General features: G+C 39.8%; 1 protein-coding gene and 1 long non-coding RNA gene across 11 annotated transcripts in view; one reads left to right on the plus strand and one right to left on the minus strand.

Moving 5' to 3' along the window:
* LOC309373375 overlaps positions 1-27,438 on the minus strand; it is a 173,852-nt gene that overhangs the window by 83,518 nt on the left and 62,896 nt on the right. The gene's annotated exons all lie outside the window — the stretch shown is intronic.
* RALGAPA1 (Ral GTPase activating protein catalytic subunit alpha 1) overlaps positions 1-27,438 on the plus strand; it is a 123,203-nt gene that overhangs the window by 21,067 nt on the left and 74,698 nt on the right. For 4 of the 10 annotated variants that reach the window (XM_081908134.1, XM_081908137.1, XM_081908136.1 and 1 more), the window contains exons 8-18: positions 1,081-1,219; positions 2,914-3,122; positions 4,062-4,301; positions 5,257-5,445; positions 7,088-7,225; positions 8,700-8,848; positions 9,527-9,656; positions 11,494-11,731; positions 13,475-13,636; positions 20,591-20,731; positions 25,779-27,344. In XM_081908134.1, the coding sequence (XP_081764260.1) occupies positions 1,081-1,219; positions 2,914-3,122; positions 4,062-4,301; positions 5,257-5,445; positions 7,088-7,225; positions 8,700-8,848; positions 9,527-9,656; positions 11,494-11,731; positions 13,475-13,636; positions 20,591-20,731; positions 25,779-27,344 (3,301 nt within the window). The remainder of the gene's footprint in view (positions 1-1,080; positions 1,220-2,913; positions 3,123-4,061; positions 4,302-5,256; positions 5,446-7,087; positions 7,226-8,699; positions 8,849-9,526; positions 9,657-11,493; positions 11,732-13,474; positions 13,637-20,590; positions 20,732-25,778; positions 27,345-27,438) is intronic. The other 6 variants (XM_081908140.1, XM_081908143.1, XM_081908138.1 and 3 more) reach the window with 3 other exon arrangements.

Below are 27,438 nucleotides of genomic sequence, written 5' to 3' on the forward strand. Positions count from 1 at the left end.
AATGGTCATCTGTTTAATACCATTTTAACAGCCAAATCGCGGGGGGCGGGGATGCTTTAAGTTTAGTATATGTATAAGATTGGACCTGCTGTTCTGAGAACAGAAGAGCTCTTTCCACCCTCAAAAGGGTTGGATCCACCAGAGGCACCTGTTCTGCAAACTAGATGTTTTACTTGGTGGAAGTCAGGGGAGGATTTTATTATTATTATTATTATTTGCTGATTCCCCATCTCTTCTGCATCCCCAGATCACATCTCACACTGTTCTAGAGAAGAAATTTGGTTCTTAGGGAGTTGCAGGGGGGAAAGGGAATAATTTAAAATTTTCCTTCCATCCTGTGTGAGCATCCATTTTGCACATTTCTGTTCTTTGCAACTTTGGATCTGACGTATTATATTTACCTTCATGACTCAGAACCACTTTCAGTGGATATATTGTTATATTAACTTAAAACACATCAAGAACTAATGATCGTTACTTTCCTGTTAGAGTATTCTAATGCACATAAATGTCTCTCCCAGTGTCTTCCTCATAGTTTCTATGGGTGAATCTGGCACAAAGCAAGCTTTGCTGTCTCCTCCTTTTTTCCTTATTTACTCTCCAGTATTGAAGGGTAGATATGAGGGTACAGTGCAGTTTTCTATGTCTTTTCAGTTCATGTTTTCGTCCTTGCAGCAGGTAATAAAAAGGAAGGTGAGTGTATAGGGTGCAGAAGCTGCTTCCTTTGTCTCCTCCTAGCTGTTTCTCCCTTGGCTTCTCTCTTCTGTTTCATGGAAAAATGTAGAGGCAGCCGAGTATCAATTCCTCTGTTCCATCTTGCATGCAACTCAGTCATATCAAGAGACACATGCTAAAATCTTGTACAGTGAAGGATCTGGAAGCTGGGCAAAAATGAAATTATAATTACTGCACTATTTCTGCACAGTTTTAAATAGGAGCACATTAACATGCAGAGACAGAAATTGATGGAGAATGGGTAGTTGAATATAAATAATATTGATTCCACATACCTGTTACGTACTGCTATGCTCTTTTTGCCTCCAGAATACCTGTAAAATAATCTAAAATTCCTTTTTGTAGGTCAAAAGCCTGGAATGGAAGAACAAAGAAAACCAAGAAAAGGGATTTTCATTCTTATTTTCACATTTTAAGAAATACTACTTGCCTTATATTTTCCCAAACATGTGTAAGGAGAGCAGCTTGTATAACCCTGTACTTGGTAAGCATTATTTCAGTATCTCTTAGTAGCCTTCACCATTTGTAATACGATGTATGACACAGGGGCACAGTACTTCTGTGCTCTTCTTCTGTAGGATCAGGTCTTACATAATGGTAACATTGCAGAAAGCCTATGCCTAGCTTTGCCTATACCTAAACTAGCAGCTCTACCCTCCTGTATCTGTATTCTTACTAGGATTTGAATGGAAAAACTTTAGCTGGTTTAATGGTTTAATTCTTAAGCATCTTTTGAATACAAATGTCACTTTCTTTGCATTCAGAGGAATTCAATGCTGCAATATTACGATTGTTCCATTAGCACAAGCATCTCTGCTTGCCAGATGGAACAATCTCCCCTCTCCTTCCCCTGTACGCTGTTGTGGATTTTGCCCTGGACCCTCAAAGCCAATTTGGGGGGGGGGAATGCGGATGGAGGAGAGGTCGAAAGCCCCTTTATGCTAATAGGACTTGTTGCTCTGGCTCCTGCTAGTACAACTATTCATCTTAATCTGGCCCACTTTGTTGTAGACTGCAGTAAACTTTGGGTTGTATCCAGCAAAGTTATCCCATTTTTGCCCCTTCCTTTTCTTATGTGCCTGCATGTTATGCTACACATCTGCTGCCGAGGGTTGCAGAGAAACCAGAACGCATTTGGGGAGTACACTGGGGGACGAGAGGGATTGGAAATTCATTACAAAAGCAGAAGTTCTCACACAAACAGGAATACTTCATCGGGTGAAACCCTTGATTTCAGTAACGCTGGTGCTAAAGTTGTCTCTCATGTTTAGAACAATAATTCTTAAACTAAGCCATTTTTGCCTATCTTTGGGTAAACTCTTCTTTCTCTGCGTAGTATTTGTAATTGTGGTTTTCTTTGTACAAGGTAGAAAGTGATAGAATCCATATCTACTCCACTACCCAGCTTTATTACACTGGACTATGCTAGAGATCCCAGAAGTACCTAGACTGTTAATCATGTACGCAGCTGCTTTCCTAAGTGGTGGCCCTCTTGTGGCAAGTTGATCAATATTCAGCAACATCTTAGCACATACATATGACTACATTCTAATAAAATGAGTTTAATCCTGAGGAAATTTAAGGCTGCTATATTAGGCCCTGAACCTCAGCACATTTACTTGGAAGTAAGTTCTCTTGATTTCAACAGATTATTTCTAAGTAAGTGTGCATAAAGAGTTTCAGCTTTAGTTTGCTTTGCTATATTTTCCTAACTGTTTAAAGTCTCACTCTTTAATAATATAGTGTTTAATAATACTGTTTGAAATTAATGTGAAACATTTATAGCCATAGTTTATATTAGCAGGGGGTGGGGTGGGGTGGAAGCATGGCATTTGAAATTATTTGCTCTTGCACAATGAAATTTCTGTAACTTTTATGTACTGTTTCAAACTTTTGAGGCAAACTCCATGTAATATCTTTCTCTCTCTCATATATATATATATAGAGAGAGAGAGAGAGAGAATTGATTTGTTTGGATGGGTTTCATTGCAAAATGTATTACATCTTAGTAATGCCTGGTGTAACTCCTATCTAGTTGTATAGTGGCTAACTACTTTTTAATTAAAATTCCTTCATCATCACTTTTTTTATGTACCCAGAAATCTGAAATGGGTATTTTGGCTTTGATTGGATGCTTTCTATCCCCTTATTATTTAGAAATTGTTTTCTTCTCTATAGAGATACCGCAGACGAGACCAAAGCCACATTATGTAATGATAAAGAAAGATGCTGAAACCAATGAAGCAATATATTGCACAAAGGAACCCTTCCTTAAGGCCCGGGTTATTGTCATCCGATGGTTGGTGTCTTTCTGGCTTGAGCCAAAACCTCATGCAGGACCTCAGATTCCTGGAATGGAGGGTGAAACTGTGCCAAAGAATATTCAGGTAGAGCCAAAAAGGTGATTTGGGTGGGACTGAATAGAGATGAGACAGATCCTACTATTTTACTTATTTCACATTTATCCCACTCTCCTTTGAAGGAGCTCTTGGTTCTCCTCACAACCCTGTGAGGTAGACTAAACCAAGCATGATAAGTCTAAGGTCATTTGGTCAGCGTTGCGGCTGAATTGATGCTGGCTTTGATTTAAGCACACACATCCCTCCTGTATTCACACTTGATTTCAAATCATGCCTCCTACACTTTAGTCATTGCAGTACAGTTTATTTATTTATTCCTTTATACAAACAAGAATCTCAAAAAGCAGGGCCGTGTACAGCAATATAAAAATATTTGTTAAACCATTAGAAGCAGTACAGAACCACCACTATGAAGATTGGCGACTCAAGAAAACTGTAAACAACTTCGTAGGCCTATCAGTATAAAAAGTCTTCAATAGGTCCCTGCAAGTAAAATCCTGGATGCATGCCAAATCTCTACTGGAACAATGTTCCATTGTCCAACTTCTGGTTGACACCAGTGCTCTTCTGGATGATCTCAGTGATGTAAGAGCTCAGGCGGTCCTTAAGGTATCCTGAACTCAAGTTGTAGAGAACCTTGTATACCAACTCAAGAGGCTTGAAGCAGGCTTGATAGCATATGGGCAGTCAATATAGATATTTTAATGCTGTCGGCTGTCTGTCCCCACCAGCAGTCTAGCCACTGCATTCTGCTGCCCCTGGAACTTCCAGATCAGGCCCAAGGGCAGCTCCACACAGAGCACACTGCAATACTCTATTGCAATTATTGTTTGGGGAGAAATTAAACTTCTTATTTCATACTTTAGCCAGTACACCACACCACCTCTCAGCAGTGCTTTCTCGCAGTAGAACCAATTAACCTAGAAGGTCAGGCTGTCATAAGTATATTTTCATTTCTGGTTTCAGAGAGCAGCTGCTAGCCTGGTATCTAGAGAAGACAGCAAAAATGACAGTACTGACAGACCTGATAGAAATGCAGAGCCAGAACAGTCTCATTCCAACACAAGCACACTAACTGAAAGAGAACCCAGTTCCTCCAGTCTTTGCAGTATTGATGAAGAACATCTAACGGACATTGAAATAGTTCGCAAAGTGTTTTCTTCAAAGAGAAGTAACGTTAATTTTCTTACAGAAATCTTTCGTCAGGTAAATAATTCCTCTATTTCTGAAAAAACATGCATAAACTTCTCTATCATACTCATCCAGAGAGAATTAGTAGTTGTCATAACCCACTAGGCATTTGTCTGTTTACAAGTTTGCTTCTGATTTTATTTAAATAAATGCTCTCCTCTGTAATATCAATGTGTGCACCATCATCGTTTTTCAGATATTGCTGATAAATATTTGCACGTAGCTTGGCATAGATTAATGTGAAAGTGTCAAGCATCTGCAGTTTGGTCTTGCTAATTGTCAGTTAAACTCACCTGACTTCCATTGCTCTTACGATTCCTAGCAACCTCTACAAAAAGGGCCTGTTGGCAGACTGGGTAGCAGCCCATGTTTACAACTCTCTATGTTCTATACACTTGAACTCACATGTTTTTGTTCTTTGTGTTTTTCCTTCCTTGCCCTTGGCTGCCCTTCCAGATGTTCATTTGAAAGTCCTGCATTTGTTCAAACCAAATTTGTCTATAATACTTCCTTTAAAAAATGAGAAATGCCTTGAAAGAAACTTTTCACAAGAGCTGGATTCCATTTGTACAATTTTGGAATAGATGCAGACCAGCATTGTTAGCACCAGCTGATATTTTGATGACGTTTTGTTGAACTATTAAGTCTTGCAAAGGACCTAGCCATTTTATATAGTACAATTTTCTATTTATTGCTGTTGGTAAATGGATATTGAAATAGTATATTTTCTTCTTTTTATATTTTTGTGCACTGTATATATTTATATACTTGTATATATTTATATACTTATATACTTATATTTATATATTTGTCCATATATCTATTCAGGTAGTAAAAAATACTTTAATATGAAAACCAGTTGGGTAGCTTTTAAATCAATTCTTTAAGATGAAGTACATGAATGCTAGAATTGTTGTAGGGGGCACTAATGTTCCGTGATAAATGCTATGAGCTTTCCCCCCTCTACTAGGCATTTTTACTGCCAATATGTGAAGCAGCAGCTATGAGGAAGGTGGTAAAAGTATATCAGGAGTGGATCCAACAAGAAGAGAAGCCTTTATTTATGAAAGAACCAGAAGAAGTTGTGTCATCAAGTATAGACTGTGATGAAAATATTACAGAACATAATTCATCAGAAAAGGGAAAAGAAAGGGAGGAGGTAAACATATCAGAATTTCTTCAAGTTGTTCAGTTTCTATTTTTACAAAGTAGCAAATGTACTTCCCATATCTCCACACAGCAGCATTTTCTTACATTACAGATTTTGGGAAAGAGATTAGCGAACAATAAGATGTAGACTTAAAACAGTCTAGTGTCAATCATATTTGCTTTGACTTAAATATACTAGGACATATCAAATGATATTCCATCAAACACTTTTTGGTTTTGGCTTTCTAAACAGATGTTACTTTTTAATGCTTTGTCAGTATTAAGTGCAATTTCACCTTCTTCCTTTTGTCGGGAATCAAGCTGCACCATAACGATTTACTTGAATCTGGCTTTTCTCTCTCTCGTGGTGTTTATATGGCATTCTTCATGATCTGGAAAATGATTGCTGGGAGTTTAAGGATTGCAGCAATAGCAGTAGTAAAGGTTACAAGACTTCCTGGAAAGAGACAACCCACGCGTCAGTGGGAACTGACTTCTGCAACCATAAGAAAAAAGAGGTGGCAAGTAATCAAAACCTGAAGCCCACAGAAGGGGGAAACCAACCTTCTAAACTGCTAGATCAAAAGATTAGTAGAGAAGGAAGTTCAGGCTTTAAAACGGGAATGAGAACCCAGATCTAAATATCCTACCCATAAGCCGCTCACCACTTGTCTAGAAGAGATCTGTAGTGTAGCTGTGCTGACACTTGGATTAAACGCAGATACTGCAACTGGAGTTAGTGGAAGTGTGGTCCCACCTTATAATAAAATTAAGTGTTTCCAAAGGATGAAGAATGTCATGCCTTCAAAAAAATAAAGAGAGAGAGGAGAAATGAGAGTATTCTCATTTTTGGCTCGGTTTGAGCAGAGAGAATGCGGAACTGTGAATTTTTTAAAAGCAAAAGCTGAAAATTTCCAAGCAGAATATGAGCCATCCTAGTATGGGTTAAGCAGGCCCTCCCACTTGCTCTAGGCAGAAAATTGTGTGTCTAAATTTCTGCTAGGAAAGGTTCATTCATGGTAAGTACCCATTGTTCCATTCCACCAATTGCTTGGTGGAGGAGCAGAAGGGAAGGCGGAATATACCGTATTTTTCGCTCTATAGGATGCACCGGACCATAGGACACACCTTGTTTTAGAGGGGGAGAACAGGGGGAGAATTCTCCCCCTCTCTGCACAACGCCCCTTCAGCGAAGTGGCAAGAGAAACGGAGCCCTTTCCATTTTTCCTCCCGCTTCGCTGAAGGGGCGCTGCGCAGAGAGGGGAAACTGTGCAGTGCCTCTCCAGCGAAGCGAAGCCTGGAGAGCAAGAGGGATCAGTGTGCACCGACCCCTCTTGCTCTCCAGGCTTCAAGCGGCTATCCGCAAGCCCCTCTACTGGTGGCCCCTTCCCCTTAATTTTTGGAGGGGAAAAAGTGTGTCCTCTAGAGTGAAAAATACGGTAATTCAGCTTCCTGCTGCCCCTCCGAATAGCTGGTCCTTAGGCTTTTTCAAGAGCTGCACAAGCTGACCTTCAGCTTTATTATTGGGAAGGAGAACCACATGTGCAGCACCCTTTCTGTATGCCATGCCTCCTCAAGCTGGGTTAACGTGTGAGACTTAAACCGTATCTATGGGAAGTTGGAAAGAAAAAATTCCCTCCTGTATGTTTTAGGAAATCATGGGTAATTCTGGTCCTGTTCGAAATCCAAGCTGGACAAAAAATGGTTGTTATCAGGAGATTCCCCATAAAATAGCTGACTTGGATGTCATAGAACAAGGCATACGAGCCGGGGTCCAAGCAGTACTACAGGTAAGGGATATATTCTCATTTCATTTTTCCATCTCACAGTGAACATTTTCCAAATATATATACTGTTGCATGCCCTGTAACCTTTGCGTAATATTTTCTTCTGCATATAAATATACAGGAACGTACGTTGCAGTGCTAACAGTATAATCCTATACATTGTTTCCATTTTTAGCAAAGTTGGTTTATTGAGTTAATAAAACACTCTTTTGCACTTGATATTTTGTTCCACTGAAGTTCGCATATCCATAAGTTTTCACACATGTATCAAAATGCATTGCGGTTTCTAGGATGTTGCTGGTGAATCCAAACCAGTCTATATTAAGCCATACATGAAAATCTAATGCTATTGACTAGATTTCAGAGGGAATGTATATGTTGTTCACTTGAACTGTGCAGCTTCCTCTTATGGCAGCAACATTCTGCACATCCCACAAAAAAACACTCCCCACCACCACCCAAAAAAGCCCCCTGCTTGTCATGAAAGGAAAACTGACAAAATCCTCTAGATTCACAGAGGATTTATGTTTTTGTCCATAAAAGGACAGGATGGTAATTAGATTAGGAGGAGGGAGATGGAAAACTGCAAATAATAAATAAGTTGAATGGGCCACAGTCCATATCAAGGCAGTCTCAAGGCTGGCAACTCTCGTAATAGCAAAATATAAATGCAATTACTCAGATGTCACAGAAAATAAACCACAACTAGAACTGAAGTAAAATCTTTGACTTTATGACGCATTTAAATAATGGTTGCCACTTACTAACAATTTAGATGACTAGATTAGGTTAGTAGATTGTGTCTACCCAATGCCAATTTAGTGCAATGTTTCATAAACCCAAAGATTTCGCTTTAGTTCATGTCATGTTTTATTATGTATCGCTGATTTATTGCATTTCTGTTCAGCTCTGTTTACAGTTTGCAGTAGTCATTTGTTAGAAAAATCTGTCCAAATGAAGTTATAACCTCTGGTTCTGGAGGAGAGTATAATTTTGGGATCACTTGGGCAGAGTATAATTTTAGGATCACTTGGGCATGTTCCATTGTATTCTGTTGGCTCTAACTTTGAGTGCCTAGTAAGTCTAAATGTTCTTCAGTGCATTTTATTCCAACTGTGATAGCAAGCAGGTGTCGAAACCACTCACATTTTTCTCGGCAAGTTTCAGGCAATTTTAAATTAAATCTAATGTTTGCATTTATGTTAAGTATCACTTTATGGAATATATGCAGAGACATTTGAGTATCTTTCAGGGCCCCATTCTGAGCTTCTAAAATGTAAAAAAAACAAAACCACAACCCTGTGATTTGTACTTGTGTTTGAAGTGTTTTTCCACTCATTAAAGTATGCCAAATTAGACTTTATTCAACTAACCCTGATGACATCCCAGTTCTTCTGCAGTAGTAATATGATTAATCAGTGCAGCCAAGTTTAGCTGAATTCTCAAAATAATGGTTCTTATTTCCCTTTAATCACAGGTTTTCATAACAAATTCCTCAAATATATTTCTTCTTGAGCCAGCAAATGAGATTAAAACACTGCTGGATGAACATACGGATATGTGTAAACGCATTCTTAATATCTACCGTTACATGGTAGTGCAAGTAACCATGGACAAGAAGACTTGGTAAAGTGTTTGTTTTTTATAATGGGGTTACACTGGTTTATTATGATTCCTTCAAGTAATATATATGGGTTATCTCTCCATGGCCAGGAAGCTTACTTGATGGTCTTCAGCAAATTACTTGTTCTCAACCTAATTTATCTGCGGTATTCTTCCTTGTAAGGCCAAAATGTGTGTCATGTATGTCATTATGAGTTGGTTTGGAGGAAGGGCATTGAGATGCAAATTGGATGAATACATAATGTAACTGTTAAGTAATACCTCCTAAGTGTGCAAAGTCAGCATTGTTTGAGTTAATTCCCCCCACCCTGCATAGAAAATGAAAGAAGCTGGAAGTTTAGTTCATAATGATTGTGAATTAATAACCTCTATATAGTCAATGCAGCTACATAGTGGCATGTGTCAAGTTCCTTCACTGTCTTTCTGTGGATGCCAGGAGACTGAGGGTGAAATACATTTCCAGAATCCTCTTCAACTTCCGTTTCACTGGATCTGGTTTCAGTAAGATGTCAGGAGGAAAGTAGCAACGAATGGTAAAGGCCATAACGTCAGAGGGATCAGTTAAAAAACTGCCTTTGCCACCGAAGTGCTTCTCATGAATAATGCTAAAAGGTGCTTGAGATGCTTAATTAAAATGTATATGAGTCCACATATTATACAGAGTCTTACGTTGCTTTTCAGGGAACAGATGCTGCTTGTGCTTCTCAGGGTCACAGAATCGGTACTGAAAATACCATCTCAAATTTTTCTACAGTATCAAGGAAGAAAGAATTCAACATTAGCAGGAAGGCTTGCTGGACCTCTTTTCCAGGCAAATGAATAAATATTAATTTTATTATTGTTCTGAGTCTTATCAGGTTGCGTTCAGCTCACCTAAGGTGACTTTCACTCAGCACTGCGCTCAGAGGAGATACCTGTTTACTTACTTACATTTTCATAAGCCACCTTATAGTGCAAGCTCTTTCAAGATGCATATAATATTTTTTTAAAAAAAATGTCATAAATTACAAACCAGACAATAAATCATTATGCATGTGAAGTTCAGTTGCACGTAAGAATCACTACTAAATATATAGACACCCCACTTTGAATATTGCATTGATTTTGTACTAGTAATAACTTGAGGATTTCATGCAGCTAAGGCTGCATTTCTCCCTGTATGTATCCTTAGCCTATTATTTTTGCAAAATATATTATGTGATCTGTGGAGATTTGGACTACTAATGTGATTCTTGAGAGTCACTATCACTGTAAGTGAAGGAGATGGATGTGCAAGGTAAACACATCTTACATCCATTTAAAGCTGTTCTAGAAAGATGAGGAATTGGTAACATCCAAATAGAAATAGGGAGGGAGAGAATATGTGGTGTTATGGCAGAACAGTAAGTTGCACACACGTGTGTGTGTAACAGAAGCTTTGTGGCTACTTTTGAAAGGGAAATTTAGATTTGGGAAGAGATGATTTAGAGCAGAGACATGGAAGGGATAAGGGTGCTTATCTCTTCTATTATTTTTCTGCTGTAGCTCTTTCTTCCTGGCTGTTTTCTCCCACAAGGATTAGGACACTTGTTTTTAAAAGTAAATACATTTCTGAAATCAGATACAGCAGAAACTCAAGGGTAGAGAAAGGGATAAGCAACTCCTCCTCATCACCATTTCTCCACTCCCAACACAGTTTAAACCTAATAGAAGTAGCCATCAGATTTTTCTTACACACATGTTTGTAAAATGGTTGTCTCTCTAAATTAGGTGATGAAGTGCTTCTAATATATGAGGTTAGGTCACCTATAGTTGTGATAAGTTGTGAAGCTTCTTAAAATCCTGTTTGGATAACATTAGCAAACTCTGCTAATACATAATACAATGAAAATGGATCAGTCTTGCATATGAAGTGGATTCTCAATCAGATCACTTTGTTAATGTGCTTTGGTGACTAGGGGCAGGAATGTTAATGAACTTGGAGTAAATATTTCTACGTGAAAATACACGGGGGCTCATTTAAGACAGTGTGCAACCTTTAATCCCAATAATGACAGAACTTGCAGGTGGAGAATCCTTTATTTTTATATATCTCTATTAATGGTAGGGGAACCATTATATGAGTTTATACTTCATCATTTCTTTGAATTTATTTTTGTGCTTTTGTCCTACCAGGCTCTGACGCTTTGTGGTTTACATTTTCTATTCTTTGTTTTCTTTTGTTATATTTCCTTTTGGGGGGTGGACAAAGAAATAAAAATATATATATTTTAAGAAAATACATGTAAAAAGTAATGTCAGATGTACGGTGGCAGATGGGGACATTTTTATTGAATGAAGTTGCTTATGGCTGAATGTTCCATTAAGGCCAGCACAACATAAGGCTGACTGAAACATCTGGTCCTATATCTGTTCCTTTGTTCTAATTGATTGAAGCTGTTTCTTACAACTTAGTTTAAATCCCCCAAGGCCCATCCAAGTTTATCAGTTGTTAACAAAGAAAGGAGTGAAAATAAACACTTTCGTTAAAATGTATTCTCCACAGTTAACGTAGCTATGCTGCTCTCTTATATTTTTACTGTGTCTTTCAATGATTTGAGTTCCCTAACTCTCTTATGTTGCCATGTGATAAATATTACTATATTCACTATCTGCGTGTTTGTTTGTAGACTCTCATAGTAGCTTGGATCAAGGCAAATCTAAATGTGTACATCTCCCGAGAACTTTGGGATGACCTTTTGTCAGTATTGTCATCATTGACTTATTGGGAAGAGCTGGCCACAGAGTGGTCACTGACTATGGAGACTCTAACAAAAGTATTAGCTAGAAACCTATACAGCTTGGATCTCAGTGACCTCCCGCTGGATAAACTAAGTGAACAGAAACAAAAGAAACATAAAGGCAAAGGTAAGGCAGACAGGCTTCAGAAACTAATTTAAAAATGTCTGTTAATGTATGAAAGGAAGTATATACAAATGATCATTGCCTAAGAGGTGAGGTGGAAACTGCACACATCCTTTAAAAATATGTGTGAGAGAGATACTGAAATATCCTTAACAATGCTTACATTTAAGTACAAACTACATTAGGATGTGGTATAGTAATCATGCTTGGAAGGCCAGTTTTATGACCCTTCAGTTCATTTTTTAAAATCCGGAAGAATCATCCTTTTGAAGAGTTAGTGCACATTTGCCCCACATCCAGTGCAGTTGCTGATTATGGCTTCAGTTTCTGGTTTGGCTACAGGCAAATAAATCCCTCATTAAAGTGGAAGTTGCCCATAATGTCTCAATGTCTGAAATTCTGAGGAGTATTGGGTCTGTTTCTGAAAATATACTTTGACTTCTTGGGCGAAGCAGCAGGCTCATATACTCATGAAATAAATAGTCTACAAGACAGGACTGCAGTTTACTACTTGATGTGGAGTCCTCCTTGGGCAGCAAATCTGCTCTTAGTAAACGATTAAAATAAACCTGGCGCCAGGAAAGTGTTCTGTTTTGAGTGTGAGGCTGGAACCCTTGCCACCTGCAGACCTACTGATGAGTGAGCACTTTTAACATGATTATAGTTACAGGTGGTAGCCGTGTTGGTCTGCTGTAGTTGAAACAAAATAAATTAAATTAAATTTTAAAATTCCTTCCAGTAGCACCTTTGAGACCAACTAGATCTGAAGACGTGTTCATGCACACGAAAGCGCTTACCAATAACTAACTTAGTTGGTCTCTAAGGTGCTACTGGAAGGATTTTTTTTATTTTATTTTTTATTTCCTAACATGATGTTGCTGTTGCTACTGCATATGCCAGACTGGGGATGCTTACTGTCTTTTGCTCTTTGAAAGCGCAGATGGCATACTAACAATTTTTTAAAAAAATTGAACCAAACTTAGATGGTGCCAAGAAGCCCACAGGTGAATGATTAATAGTAGTAAATAAAGTAACAATTTGTGTTGTCTCATAGCAGGCATAGTTCTATCAAATTATAGGGAAGGTTTATAAGCCTAAATGTTCAGCACAACAGTAGTAGCGGTGGCTTGTAACAGAAAGGGAAGAGCATTATGCAGGTTTCAATTAATGAGTCCCTGCACAAGGACTTCCACTTATGTGATAGGGCTTTTCCTCCTCCTCTAGCTACACTCCTGAAATTGGCTTGGAGTGGTAGGAACACCCCCAGAACACACAAGGGGAGATCATTCCATCTGGGAAGCCAAAGTGTGTGTGTGTGTGTGTGTGTGTGTATACACACACATATATATATACATACACACACACACACATATATATGTATGTATATGTATATATGTATATATTCTCCATGGGGAAGCCTTTGCTTATTTACCGGAATGATACTCAGAATAAATTGTGATTAACATTCCTTTTTATTTATTTAGATAGTTATCTACAGCTTGCTTATAATATAGATCTGTCAATATAGAATTGAGTTGAGACCAAAAATACAATTATTATTTAAATACTGTTTTGGTAGTAATATGTATTGAGTTACTTAATTTAAAGCTGGGTGGAACACATAATGATCAGCATTGGTAATTATTATTATTTCATTTCATTTATACCCTTCCCATCTGGCTAGGTTTCTGTGGGATGGACAGATATGTAATCATTGATATGTTCTGTCTCCCCTCTACCTTTCAGGAGTTGGACATGAGTTTCAAAAGGCATCGGTTGATAAGTCGTTTTCAAGAGGCTGGAGCCGTGATCAGCCTGGACAAGCCCCAATGAGACAGCGCAGTGCAACAACTACTGGATCTCCAGGAACAGAAAAGGCCAGAAGTATTGTGCGACAAAAAACAGTTGGTATGTAATAGAGAACATAGATGTTACACAAACAAAGTCAGAAGGGAAATTAATAGACCGAATGCACATAAATAACTTTCTACATATGCTTTGGGTGTGTCACAACTAGTAATACTTTTTTGTATGTAAGTCTAGGCAGTCTTGTGTGGTGTGAGATGAAGAAGTAATTGCCCTTTGACTGTTAGATGCAAATTATTTTTACAGATATATCCAAACACGTGGTCACTATGCTCTGATCCTGTGATCCATTATACCACATAAGGATTTGTCTTATACAACTGAAATCTTGTGTAGATTTCATCATAGACCCATTGCAAGCACAGCATCTACAGTTGCTACCACATGTGCGGCTACCCCTACTTCTGATGGCATGCTGTATAGATACCTCTGTTTCAAAAGACTTCTGTTATGGACAAATTTATGAGTTACGCTAGAGCATAGCATCCTAGGATGTAAGGAAAACTGGCAAGATCGTTTCTAGTAGCAAGTGTTTCTGTGTGTTTCAAACCAGAATTAGCTGGTTTTGTGTTCTAGCACACCTGTTACAAAAAAAGAGAGCTATAGCTAAGATGTTAATTGCACACAGCTTGTACGATATCTCTGAGGTGGCAACCGACCTTGGAAGGATCCCAGACAACCTGAGACCATCTCCGTCATACATATTTTATTTTATTTCATTTCATTTCACTTCCCCAAACTTTTCAAAGCTGTCACTCACACTATATATGGCAGTATAAAATAATACAATGCTACAATCAGCCAGCCAGCAGCTTAGCCATCCTGGCACAAACATGTAACCTGTTTTCACATTTCCAGTACTAGCTGAGATTTATAAATATCTGACTTTTCACTATTGATCTTGGAATGTTCCAGTCTAAAACAGAAAGCTGTGCTTCTGCATACTTCTCATTTTCTTATTCACATGAAACTATTAGCTACTTTCCCCCAGACATACGACTCTTGGCACTAAAACCAAAAAAGCATTTGATATGAGAGCAAATTGATTATTAATAATTAGGCATATCTGAATCTCTAACAAGCCCCTCCCCTTTATTGCTTGCTGTCACTTGTTACAGAGTTTTGTATTAATTACCAAAGCACTCCCCCCCCCAGCCTTATTGAGCTCTCAAATGCAGTAATTTCTTTCCTTAGTTGACTCAGTGCCTTCATAGCATGCACATATACTATAATTGCATTAATACCAAACAATCTGGACCCCCACAGTTGCAGCAATTGGGTGAAGTGCAAGACTTAATATCCAGGTATTAGTTGGGCTCAACCATGAAGAATTTCCTACCAAGAATGTTGTGTGCTTTTCTTAATGATCTGTCCCTTAGTCCTTACCTCTTTTGCTGCCCTGTCCCAAGTGTAGGACACTATTGTTAAACTGAACAACAACAGCCACTATATCACCCACCTCTGTGCCTACGTCCATTTCAAAACCTCAAATTCATTCTCCAAATGGAATCCCTCTATTTAAATTGATGTCTTCCGTTTCACATGTCTTCAGTTGTACCACTTAGTGCAAATTCCTTTCTTGTTCTGTCTTTAAGTTTTTCATGATAAATGCATGGGTTTCCTTTTTTCATTCCCATTTTCAAAGTGTTTTCCCCTCTTTCCCCCCAAGTCATCCACACCCACTCATCAGCTGATGTCACTGGTGTCTGTAGCTCATGAGCAGGACCCCATCCTTTAAACTAGTGAGAGGACAAAGGAGCCTGGACAATGCTGGCCTCTGTCTCCTCTCCCTGCCACCCACTTAAAGGAAAAATGCAGAGCTGCTTCAGAGGATGCTTTTGCCAAGTGCTTTTAGGCAGCCCACATGCTTCTGTCCTGAGTGGTTCAGGCTGGAGTGTGGTGGCTGTCTTAAAACACTTCGCAGGTTCCTCAGTGCCCAACTGCTAGAGGTGTGCAGGGACTGCCCATATGTCAGACGTGTGATATCATAATGTTACAATGTTATTGACAGGTGGGCAGGCCCCTCACACCTATCCATGAGGCCAATCTTGTTAAGGGTCTGGCCCATGGAACCGAAAAAGTTCCCCACATTTGATACAGAGTGTTTCACTAAAGGGAAACCCAGATGTGAGACCTGAAACACTGTTACGGACTTACTTGTGCTTAACCTGAAGCTCATAGGACTTTATGTCCCAGTGTGCATCCATTAACTCTGATTGTGTACCAAATGTTAGCATAGCAGTTTGTAATTGAGGCCGTTGTACAGCCACAGAGACTATGTATCATGTTTGAGGCTGCTGTTATTCCTTATTAAAAAGGTAAAGGGACCCCTGACCATTAGGTCCAGTCGTGGCCGACTCTGGGGTTGCGGCGCTCATCTTGCTTTATTGGCCGAGGGAGCCAGCGTACAGCTTCCGAGTCATGTGGCCAGCATGACAAAGCCGCTTCTGGCAAACCAGAGCAGCGCACGGAAACACCGCTTACCTTCCTGCCATAGCGGTACCTATTTATCTACTTGCACTTTGACGTGCTTTCGAACTGCTAGGTTGGCAGGAGCAGGGACCGAGCAACGGGAGCTCACCCCGTCACGGGGATTCGAACTGCCGACCTTCTGATCGGCAAGTCCTAGGCTCTGTGGTTTAACCCACAGCGCCACCTGCGTTAACCACAGTATGTTGCATCAAAGCCACTGAAAACTGCAAGTCCACAACGATTGCTTAAACACAGGGATGAACTCAGTTGAGACAAAATTCATGAATGATTTGCTGGCAGGTGTTGTACCAACACAATCTGCTTTCCCGGCATAACAGTTTATTTCATTGAACTTTGGGGAAATCTGGCACCATGGAATGCTTCTTCCCCTTTTCACTCATATTTGTGCAGAAAGCAGAGACTGTGTTTGAAATCTGGGGTACATTGGCAACCAGAGGCAGATCCAGTTTAAATTCTGATTTCTTTCTGCATCCCATATCCTTTGGTTGCCATCACCACAGTATGGGCTCCTTCAAAGGACTAGAGATGACAACACATTCTTTATTCTTGGTCACTTTTGTGTAGGCTATGAACAAAACTTTATCACTATAGCTGTTTCAGCCATCACAGTCTCATTCAGGTACTCTTGGAATTTCCTCCACATGGCCCATCTTTCTGAGTTTTGGGGAGCTTTTCTTAATTCCTCCTCGGATTATGAGACCAATGCCCTCACTTGGCAATAGAGATGCAGGTGGCAGTCAAGCTAGTGGTTGTCAGGTTGCATTGGTGTTGGCCCTATAGTTGGTTGACCCACCTCTGGAGCAAAAACATAAGTTCTGCACATACATTATGTATCCCTACCTTTGTCCTTTGCTTATGGGTGTTCCCCAGATGCATTCCAAAAGAACATGGAAGCGCTAGGTGAGTTCTAGACTAGAGCAAAAGGAGTAGTCCATACATGAAGCAAATGGGTGGCATTTTCTTAGGTATTGCGTTCCTTTAAACTTGGCACCATCATTGTTCAGAGAACCCTGAGACCCAGTAATATGCAGAGTAAACAAAAATAATGAGCATAAAAATAATAAGAATATTTATCCATGGGTGAGGTTGCAATAGATAGAGATATATAATATATATGAAGCCTAATGAGAGAAAAAAGAAAAGTGAACAAAAGGGGAAATGTAATCATTTTTTTCTGAGGTTTGTATACAAATAGCTTACACTTTGAGGGCAAAATCGCTCAAATCTGTACTGAACTTGTTGCCACAGTCGAGTTTCAACCTGCTCATGGGCATAGGTGGGCCACCAGTGCTTCTTGGCTGTCATCCACATCCTCTGCAGGAGTAGGAGGATCGGACCAGACCTGCACAAAAGTAAGAGCAGGCATGGTCAGTATAAACATAGGATCTCCCCCATCCAGGCCCCTGGTGCAGTCCAAGAGGCCCAGCTGTGAGGGACTCCACTCCCATGCCACACACTGCCTTGTAAGGTACAAGCATTTGTTTCTTGGAGCTGCAGTATGTTTGCACATGCACCATGGGCCAAGGGTTAAAGGTGAGGCTTTCTGCTGGCCAAACTCTGCAGTTACTTGTTGGAGGGTGGCAGGGGTGTGAACTGTTTTCTGCCCTCTTGTGTGAGAGTTTGCAGGGTGACATGGTTGGTTCCCAGGCGGCTCTCCCATTTCCCAGACTGATCTTGGGGGTAGGTGGGCTCCATGAAGGCTTTTCTGTGTGAGGGTCCTTGCTCGCTGGAGGGCTGGTTCCAAGTGCCTGTTTGAGCGTGAAGCTCAGGAGAGAGATGTGAGCAATAGCTGCATTCCCTCCCCTATGCTGGGGAGGTGGGCTTTGCTGAAAGTGCAGCTAAAAGTTCTCTTGTTTCTGTCTTTGTATAGTAGTCTGTGCTCAGTGTTCCTGGGGGTGCAGAGTGTCCTTCCTCCTTGGTGCCCATTCTCCAGAGCCCGTCTCTAGAACCCAAATTCCCTGCATGAGGAGTGTGTGAGGCATATCCCTGCGCCATGCAAGGTGTCGTGCTGTTTGCGTTTGGCGCATGCTGAGTTTATATCCTGCTGGTGCTGTGCGTTGATTTGCTACAGGCCTCCTCAGCACCTGGAGCTCTCCCATGCTGCCATGGGTGTAGCTGGCAAGGGGAAGCAGCCCATTTTCCCAGATTGGTCCTACCCCATTGTTTTCTATGTGACAGGTCTGTCTTGGGCCAGCTGTGGATATTCCATCTGTTTGCAGGGCCACAGTCATGGCCTGAGGGGAGTGAATGTGACAGCCAGGCACTCTCACCCCTAGCAAACCTCTTTCTTGCCCTCAGCATCTTCCATTTGGGGGCATTCTGCCAGGTGGGTCAGTGGTAGAAATAATAATAATAATAATAATAATAATAATAATAATAATAATAATAATAGTGGTAGGATTTAGTTCCTCTTCAACTACACCTTTCGCTGATTAACATCTTATACTCCTTTTAAACGTGTTTGGGGAGGGAGGGTTATTGGTGTTGTAATTTTGTTGTGAACTGCCCCAAGATCTGTGAATGAAGGGCGGTAGACAAATTTAATAAATAATAATAGTTCTGCCCACTGGGCTACTCATGAGCAGGGGAAAGGTCTGCCAGCACTGGTTTGGATGGCTCTGCCATATCCTAACTCACTCCAGCCCGATGAGTCTGGGTTTGGGATTGCACAGTAAGTCTGATTATCACCAAAAACTATTGAGCGTTAACTTGGCTATATAAAGCGAATATTGTGGATAGAATTCATATAACATGAATGTAGTTAGTAGGCTCTTTAGATGCATTGGGCACATGAAAGTCATTCACTCACTTCAGCTATGTAATCAGTCCATTTATAAAAAGTCCATTTATAAAAAGGTTCTTCAGTGCTTTAAATTAAGGAAGAATTTGGGCTGAGAATTTCTTTCAGATTCAAACGGAATGAGCAGTGCGAAACTCAGAAAGTTATTGGGGATGCTGGAGTCTGGATTGTACTAAGTTGGATGTGTTAAAACCCTGAAGTTAACAATGCAGTCTGGTTTTGCATTTTAAGATTATGATGCAGAACTTTATGATCTGAAAATAGAGACGATGTTTGCACTTCCGTAACCCCAGCAAATCTTTAATAAAAACACTTTTTTAAAAGATTATGATGCAATTAGGAGCAGTGGTCTATGCTGCAATTTATAATCTTGTAAGGCATTGAACTACAACGCCATTGCTTAGAATAGATACCAGGGGATAATACCAGTGTAGTAACTTAGATCCAAGGAGGGCATAGGTTAGGCAGGAAAGTTGGATTCTCACCTTGTGTTTAAAAACACTTGCTTTGTTTTTCTGCCTCCATGTTTTAATGTTTCCATTTAGATGGCATGTTTTGCATCCTTTTTTGCTGTATTGGTATATTTTAGTTAAATGTTATGCTTCCTCAGACTTTTACAATTTAAGACATCTTTGCTCTTTGTTTGCTTAAAAAAACTGAATTGTTTAATGTTCTAAATTTAATTTCTAAAGTAATTCCTGCAATTACTTAAAATAATGCTATTAGGAAATCAGTAGAACTCATTGTTTGAGGATATATACATACACAAGCTATTCAGGTCAATGATTTATTTACATGGAGAAAATAATATGTAACTCAAGCTGACCATTGATACAGTTGCAGCTATTGGGAAGTGATCCCATAAATATACTGGCTGAAAAATGTGCTGCTTTGAGCTAGTTGCACTTAGTTCCCATTGAAATAAATTAAACTTAAGTCATGAGTAACTCGACCCAATGGAACCTGTTAAGGTAACTTAGGCTGCAATTCTACACCTGCTCACCTGAGTGTAAGCCCCATTGAACTCATGGGACTTGCTTCTGAGTAGATGTGTATAGTATTGTACTGTGAGTCTGAATCCAAAGTATATCAGTCACATGTTACATTCCCTTTACAGATACCTTTGACAGGGATGGAGTGCAAGCGAGGACATATTTTTAAATGTCTGGACCTGTTCATGAAGCTTCTATGACCAGAAAGGAACCTAGTTTGTTTTCATTATTTGAAGCTCTTCAGACTAAAAGATGCTCACTTAAAAAAAGGAAAAGTTAGATCAGAGCAAGTGCAAGACATGTGCTTTATCAGTGCACAATTGTATACACTCTTTAGTGTTCATGCCATGGCCTTCAGCTTGTTGACATTTTTCAACTTGGGAAGAAATTCTGTTGAGCTCAGTGGCGCTTCTGAGAATACACACCTGTTAGTGTTTTACTTTGAATACACAGTAATTGTAGTTGTCAAAATATAGGCATTATTGCTGTCTAGCATTTTTTTAAAATCAACTCAAAATGTTTTATGTGCCCACTGATTATTATTTTTCCTTACAGCTCTGCCAATATCTGCTGTGCTGAAATGTTTTAATTTAAATTTTCTTCCTTTTTATCTTTGTTTTCTCTGTTGCTGCTTTTTCTGTGACACAGCCTTTCATTATAGTCACTCTTCTTTTTTTTCCTTCCCCACTTCTTTCTTTTCCTTTTTTAAAGCCATGAGAAGCCGATCCATTGGTGAATGTGCTCTGCCATCGGCCTATATACGCAGTGCTAAAAGTGCTCCTGTTCTGATCCATACTTCCAAACCCTTCTTGCCTGATATTGTTCTCACTCCCCTTTCTGATGAGCTTTCAGGTAGTGCCACCTCTGCTAATTTCTGCACCCCCTTTTCACTTTTTTAACCCTTCTGCTTTCAAAGACTGCATAATCACTACATTTTTCAAAGTAAAATATTTAGGGGTGGGGAGGAAATGGGGAAGAGATGAGAGTGGATATTTTGAGTTTTGTGGTATGCTATATTTACAGCTCATTCTGGAACTGTGAGAAGCTAGCGCTGTGCCAATTCCTATAGAAGTAATTCAATGTTCTGCTTTGCAGCTGAATTTTTAAAAAGTTGATTTGACACAAATATCTGAGATATATTGTTGAACTAGGTTTTCTACATCAAATGCCAGGGCAGAAGGAAGAAAAAAAGATTTCTCTTTGAAAGTCTTCAGCATGGAGAGGTTGAGGATATTTTCTATCATCGCTGTTTGGTCATTGTATTTTAATTTACCAGCATCATAGCCTTCTCCTTTTGATTGTTTATTATAATCAATGTCTTGCTGACTATGTCAGTAAATGCATAAGAATTACTAGAGAGGGGTTTACATTAGTAATTACCACATTAAAAACTCATCAGTAGACCCCCCCAAAAAAGTATGTTATTACTTATAACAGTACAGTGGTACCTTGGGTTACATACGCTTCAGGTTACAGACTCTGCTAACCCAGAAATAGTGCTTCAGGTTAAGAACTTTGCTTCAGGATGAGAACAGAAATCATGGTCCGGCGGCGCGGCAGCAGCAGGAGGCCCCATTAGCTAAAGTGGTGCTTCAGGTTAAGAACAGTTTCAGGTAAAGAACAGACCTCTGGAACGAATTAAGTACTTAACCCGAGGTACCACTGTATTATAAACACTTAAGTGCTAACTGCTGTGTATGTTTCTTTTAAAAGACACAACTAGCTGTTCTTTTGTTAACAAAACCCTTGACCCATCTCTAGAAAAACAACATTTTTTAAGCCCCCCAATGAACCATATTATAATAATGATTTTTAAGCTCCGTTCATAGGTACTGTGTCAGTGCTAGACAGCCTCAAGAAATGCTTCACAGCTATGGTGGGTTTTCTGTTGAAGCAACCCCATTTTATCTCCTGTGCCATTGAATCCCAAGCTATAAATGTATTGTGTTTTTGTTCACATTTCAAATATGCTGAATCATGTATTGTATACTGTGATTCGTTGTTTCATAATGCCAGTCAGTTTCAAAGGCTTGTTCAGAGATGATATTTGTAGTAGTTATTTCAGAAGCGGGGTGTGCGTTTTCTTTCCTGCTTTTTCTCTTCTGTTCCTCTCTTCCATTTTCCTGCCTTATTCATTCTTTCTTTTGTTTTCCTTGGTGTCCTTGGCTCTGGGTCTTTTTGGGGATTATGCACACATGAAGGTGATGGATGGTTGATGAAGGGCCCTGGGTGAGAGGCAGGGAAGGAAAGAGATCCCAGGGTGAGAGGCTGGGAGAAGAAAGGGATGCTCCCAGGTAAGAGCTGGGAGGGTCTAAAACATGGGTAGGCAAACTAAGGCCCGGGGGCCGGATCTGGCCCAATCGCCTTCTAAATCTGGCCCACGGATGGTCCAGGAATCAGTGTGTTTTCCCATGAGTAGAATGAGTGCTTTTATTTAAAATGCATCTCTGGGTTATTTCTGAGGCATAGGAATTCATTCTTCTTCTTTTCAAAATATAGTCTGGCCCCCCACAAGGTCTGAAGGACAGTGGACCGGCCCCCTGCTGAAAAAGTTTGCTGACCCCTGGTCTAAAACTTCCTTTGTGAGACAAGGGTTAAGAGCCAACCGTGAGAGAGGACTCCACCTTTTCATTTTGTTTCTGCTTTTATTTAGATTAGTTTGTTTTTAATTGTATGGTATTATTTAAAAACCTTAATAAAATTTTACAGGGTGGGTGGGAAACAGAAGTGAGATGGACAGCAAAGTGTTGCTGTGTGAAGTGCTCCTGTTGAGGGGGCCAGCCAGGCAACTTTGTTGTCTTCAAGCACACTCCAGTCATTCTCCCTTAGACCTGCAGCTTAGGATCAGTGAGGCTCCATAACGGCTAGACCAAATAATTTTTTTAAAAAGTTTTGTCTTGTAGTTCTGTTTATTTTTTTCCTAGACTCCCACCCCTTTCTTCCCCTACCCCCAGCAACATGTCCAGACAGGCACAGGACCTTTGAAGGGACAGACTGTCTGTGTTCACCTTTCAAAACAACACTACAAATGCCTTCCTTTTAAGTATAGCCATCAACTAAAGAAAAAAAAAGCATGTTAATTTGAAATGAGGAGAGTATATTTTTCAGACAGTCTTGACACAGCTTGTTGTTGGTTTTTTTTTAAAAAAAAGTTCTCATGATTTGCTATTACAGTGGTACCTCGGGTTACATACGCTTCAGGTTACATACGCTTCAGGTTACAGACTCCGCTAACCCAGAAATAGTACCTCAGGTTAAGAACTTTGCTTCAGGATGAGAACAGAAATTGTGCTCCGGCGGCACGGCAGCAGCAGGAGGCCCCATTAGCTAAAGTGGTGCTTCAGGTTAAGAACAGCTTCAGGTTAAGAACGGACCTCTGGAATGAATTAAGTACTTAACCCGAGGTACCACTGTATAATATGGAACATTCCCAGTTCGAGCTAAAAGAAAATATTGTGTTGTAAATTATTAAACAGTTCAGAAAATCTGTGTGTTTCTTCTTTAGGTTCCTCAAAGTGGCACCTTCATTGATGCTATATAACTGTGTTTAAACTTCATCAATTAATAATCTAGTCCTAATCATTTATCAGTTGGACTATTGCTATCAAAGAATTGTAGTTGCCATGGACACTGGTAAAACTAATGATTTTACAATGTCATGCTTAGATTTCTCCACCAAGTTCATCCCACATTTTAAGACCTGCTCACCTCATTCCACAGGCTATTTTTGTAGGTTTCAAAAAATGGAACAATCTGTGTTTTATATCAGGATATGTTGACTATGACAAGATTATGTTATCTGTTACTTAGGAAGTCATTTTCTGTATAAACTTATCAGTACAGCTAATGTCTCTAAAAAGTTATCAGCTCAGCTTTGTGTATTATGATTACTGTTTTTCGAGGCAAAACTATTATTTTGTCTTAAGAATCTGTTAATATGACTTGTCAGCCCAAAGCAGAAAAATAGAGCTGGCTATTTAGGATTTTTTGACAAACTGGAAATGGAGAAGTGTAGAAAACATTGGGATCCTTGCATATAATCATAGTTAGACCTTAGTAATCCTAAACAGGATTGTGGAAGTCTTGTGCTTATAGATTTTGGGGGGGCGTTGAGATGGGTCAGTGGCCTAACAGAATAAGGCAGCTTCCGACATTCCTAAGAAGTCTGTGCTGGTGGCATTTCATGTACTTGGGTACCCAGAACAGTAACAAATGGCTGCACAGGAAACAACATGGAGTTTAACATTTCTGGGTGCAATCTTGTTTTCTCCGGGGAGCAGCCTTCCCATCCCAACCAAACTGTGTACATTGCATAGTGGTAGAACAATTCTACAGTTAGATTCTGCAGCAAAAATATGTGAGACAGGATTATTTTAGCCGTGTGTGTGTGTGTGTGTGTGTGTGTGTGTGTGTGTGTGTTTGGTATCTTTTCTCTACCTTTCCGTGAAACAGTCAACCTTACAACCAAAGTAAAACAACCAAAACATAGAAATAAAACAGCACGCAATGTTTAAAAATGTATTAGAAGAGAATGGTATTCTACGAAGAATTGCTGAAATAAAATAGGTTAATAAGAGCATCACAAGCTTCATATTTAAATTTAATGTTATCTTCAGTGTTTGCATCTTCAGTGTTTGAAAGGGTGCAGAGGTGCTTCTGTGACTATTTAGAACTCATTTTGCAGTGTGTCCCCCTGGAGCTGGAGCCCAGATCCACTCAAAAGGAAATCTGAAGGGTTGCTATAAGAGCTTCCAGGAACTTCTTTGTTGTGCATTAGAGTCTAGACCTTATATCAGTGGGGCTTCTGCAGGAAATTATGAAAGAGATTTCCTTTGGGTTTTAAGTGTTTTGTAGGTGTGTAAATTTTAACACAGCTAGCTTTTGTTCTCTTCTCTCACCTCACCTCCTAAGAGGGTATACTGCTTTCAGCAGAACTCTAAAACAGCAAGGGAAAAGGTGAAGTGGGCTCTTACCTGTAAGTATTATTCCCCCCTCCCCATTCTTAGTGCAAGTTCAGCTCATCTTGAGGGAACAATGGATCCTTCGTTAGGATTCATTTTTGGCCATTTTGATCATTAAGAATAAAGATAAGTCAGCTGTGGGTTCAGTAATTGTCAGACTTCCTCTGGATCATTGTATTAGCTTTTTCCGGTTCTTATAAGAAACTAGTATCCAATTTTTAAGAGGTGCTTCAGAAGATTCCAATTGGAGACTGAAAGATGTGTTCATTTGTTCGTACCTAGCCTTTCAGAGTTAGGGAACCATCTGCTTTCTTTCACTTGAATGAGGGATCACCCATTATGGACATACCTACATAGGTGTTTTGTGTGTGTGTGTGTGTGTGTGTGTGTGTGTGTGTGTGAGAGAGAGAGAGAGAGAGAGAGAGAGAGAGAGAGAGAGAGAGAGAGAGAGAAATATTTACTTAATAATTAAAGATGATACAGCTCCCTCAACATATTGAGTCAACTTGTGGCTAGAAATATTGTCAGTTCTTGGGTTACATATTTTCCCAAACAGGCTATATTATAAGTCATTATTTCTGATTCCATGAATTAGTATTTCATAATTTATTGGCACAGCCCTAGCTTTAACAGCATTTCCATATCTCCCATGATCTTGCTCTGTTTCCATGCATGTTAATATTTTAAGACTGTTCTGATGGTCTAACTCATATCTCACACTGTACTAGATAGCATATGTGTGCACGTATGTGCACATGTGTGTGTATGTATATGTGTTTAACAACATTTTAGTTTTTGGTGGAGAATATTTTATGGTTCTTAAGGACTTCTTTTTAAAGCGTATCACTACCTTGCAGTAGTGAACAAACAAAACAATAGTATATATATATATATTAGATTTATGTATTTGATTTCCTAAATACATACTTTTTCTACAGACATGGATGATGCTCAAATCCTCCCACGTCCACCTCGCGTCAGACATTTTTCACAGAGTGAGGAAACGCCCAGTGAAGTTTTTGATGCGTTGAACGAGGAGCAGACACTTCCACGAAGTAGCAGCACATCTGACATCCTGGAACCATTCACAGTTGAGCGAGTCAAAGGTGCAGTTCCTGTCATTGACGATTCATCCCATCATGCGCCAAGCTTACAGAGTTCCACAGAGGCCTCTTCAATATGTAGATCCACTGAAAGTCATGTTACTGATACAAATAGCCGAGAGTCCTCTCTGGAAGTTGGGGATAGTATTTATGACCATCTCTGTCATTTGGTAGGCCCGGTAGAACTTGCAGATACAGCCTTTGAACAAAACCAGTATGTTGACCTTGAAGGTGAAGATGATCTTCTTTCCTCTCTGAGAGAATATCTTAAGGAAAACGAAGAACTTTGCAGTAGCATTGAGATAGATAAGCATGAGCCTTCTTCTCATGAAGTTGATGCAGGAATAAGTAGGAATGATAAATTGCCATTGGATGGAGTAGAGCATACAGACCAGACTGTTACATGTGCAAGTAGTACCACTGTTGCAGAAAGTGCCGATGACGCAGAACTGCAATTGGAGCAAAACCAAAGTGGCTTTATAAGTAATATTGCACCTACACAAGTAGACAGTTCTACAGGAAGCCAAGCTGATAAAGCTAAGCATTTAAACATTGATAGGCCCATCCAAAATCTGCCTGATCCCAGGTCAAGTAGCCCTAGAGAAAAGGAAACGAAGAGGTATTTGTTCAGACAAATTGCCACTGATGTAGATGTATCTGTGGAAGCAGTGCTAGCTGAAAAGCATAGAAGTGCCCTCTTTAATGAAAAAATAACCAACACAAGTGTTATGCATGCAAAGAAAATGCCACATAAAGCCTTAGTTAACCCTGAAATGCTTCACATTACTGGCATGAGCAAACTGTCACCAACTAAGAGAAGCATATCTGAAACGGTAACCCATAAGGCTAAAATAATGAAAATAGCAGCTAAAAAGCGAAACAGTGTCCATGTTACTTTTAGGCCATCTACCGAATCAGTTCAGTTTTATAATCCTCTAGAAAACAAAGAGGCCCCCTGGAAAGCAAGACTTCGTAAACTCAGTGGTTTCAGTAGCGGGAGCAGTAGCAACAGCAGCAGCAGCAGCAGCAGCAACACAAGCACCAGCTCATCCACAATGGCTGTGCTGGTCAAACCCGGAATATATAGGCCTCTAGATCCAGCCAGTACAACTTCTGCTTGTAGTAGGCAAATTAAAGAATCAGGAGATGTTCCAGCATTCGTGTTGCAGAAGGAAAGTATTGGAATAAATCAAATGTCAAACCGTAGCCCACCTAAGCCATCGAGTCAGGAGTCGGGACAACAGCAGGGCTCCCTGGGTGGTGTTTATAAATCTGTTGTACATGCTCTTTCGAAGCCGAAGGCAAATGTTTCCCCACAGAGGCAGAGCAGAGTGCCAGCAGAGGCTCCACTGAGGGATCTGTACAGTCATGTAATGGGCTATTTTGGAAAGAAAGCTGCAGGTGAGCACTAACAGTGTGCGGAGCACAATAGGAGAAAGGCAGCACCAGTTTGGCTTGATGCACCTGAAGCAAGCTCTTATAAAGCAAATCAAAA

Source organism: Podarcis melisellensis (assembly GCF_964234715.1).
Source record: "Podarcis melisellensis genome assembly, chromosome: 1".
In the NCBI taxonomy this organism is placed as follows: domain Eukaryota; kingdom Metazoa; phylum Chordata; class Lepidosauria; order Squamata; family Lacertidae; genus Podarcis; species Podarcis melisellensis.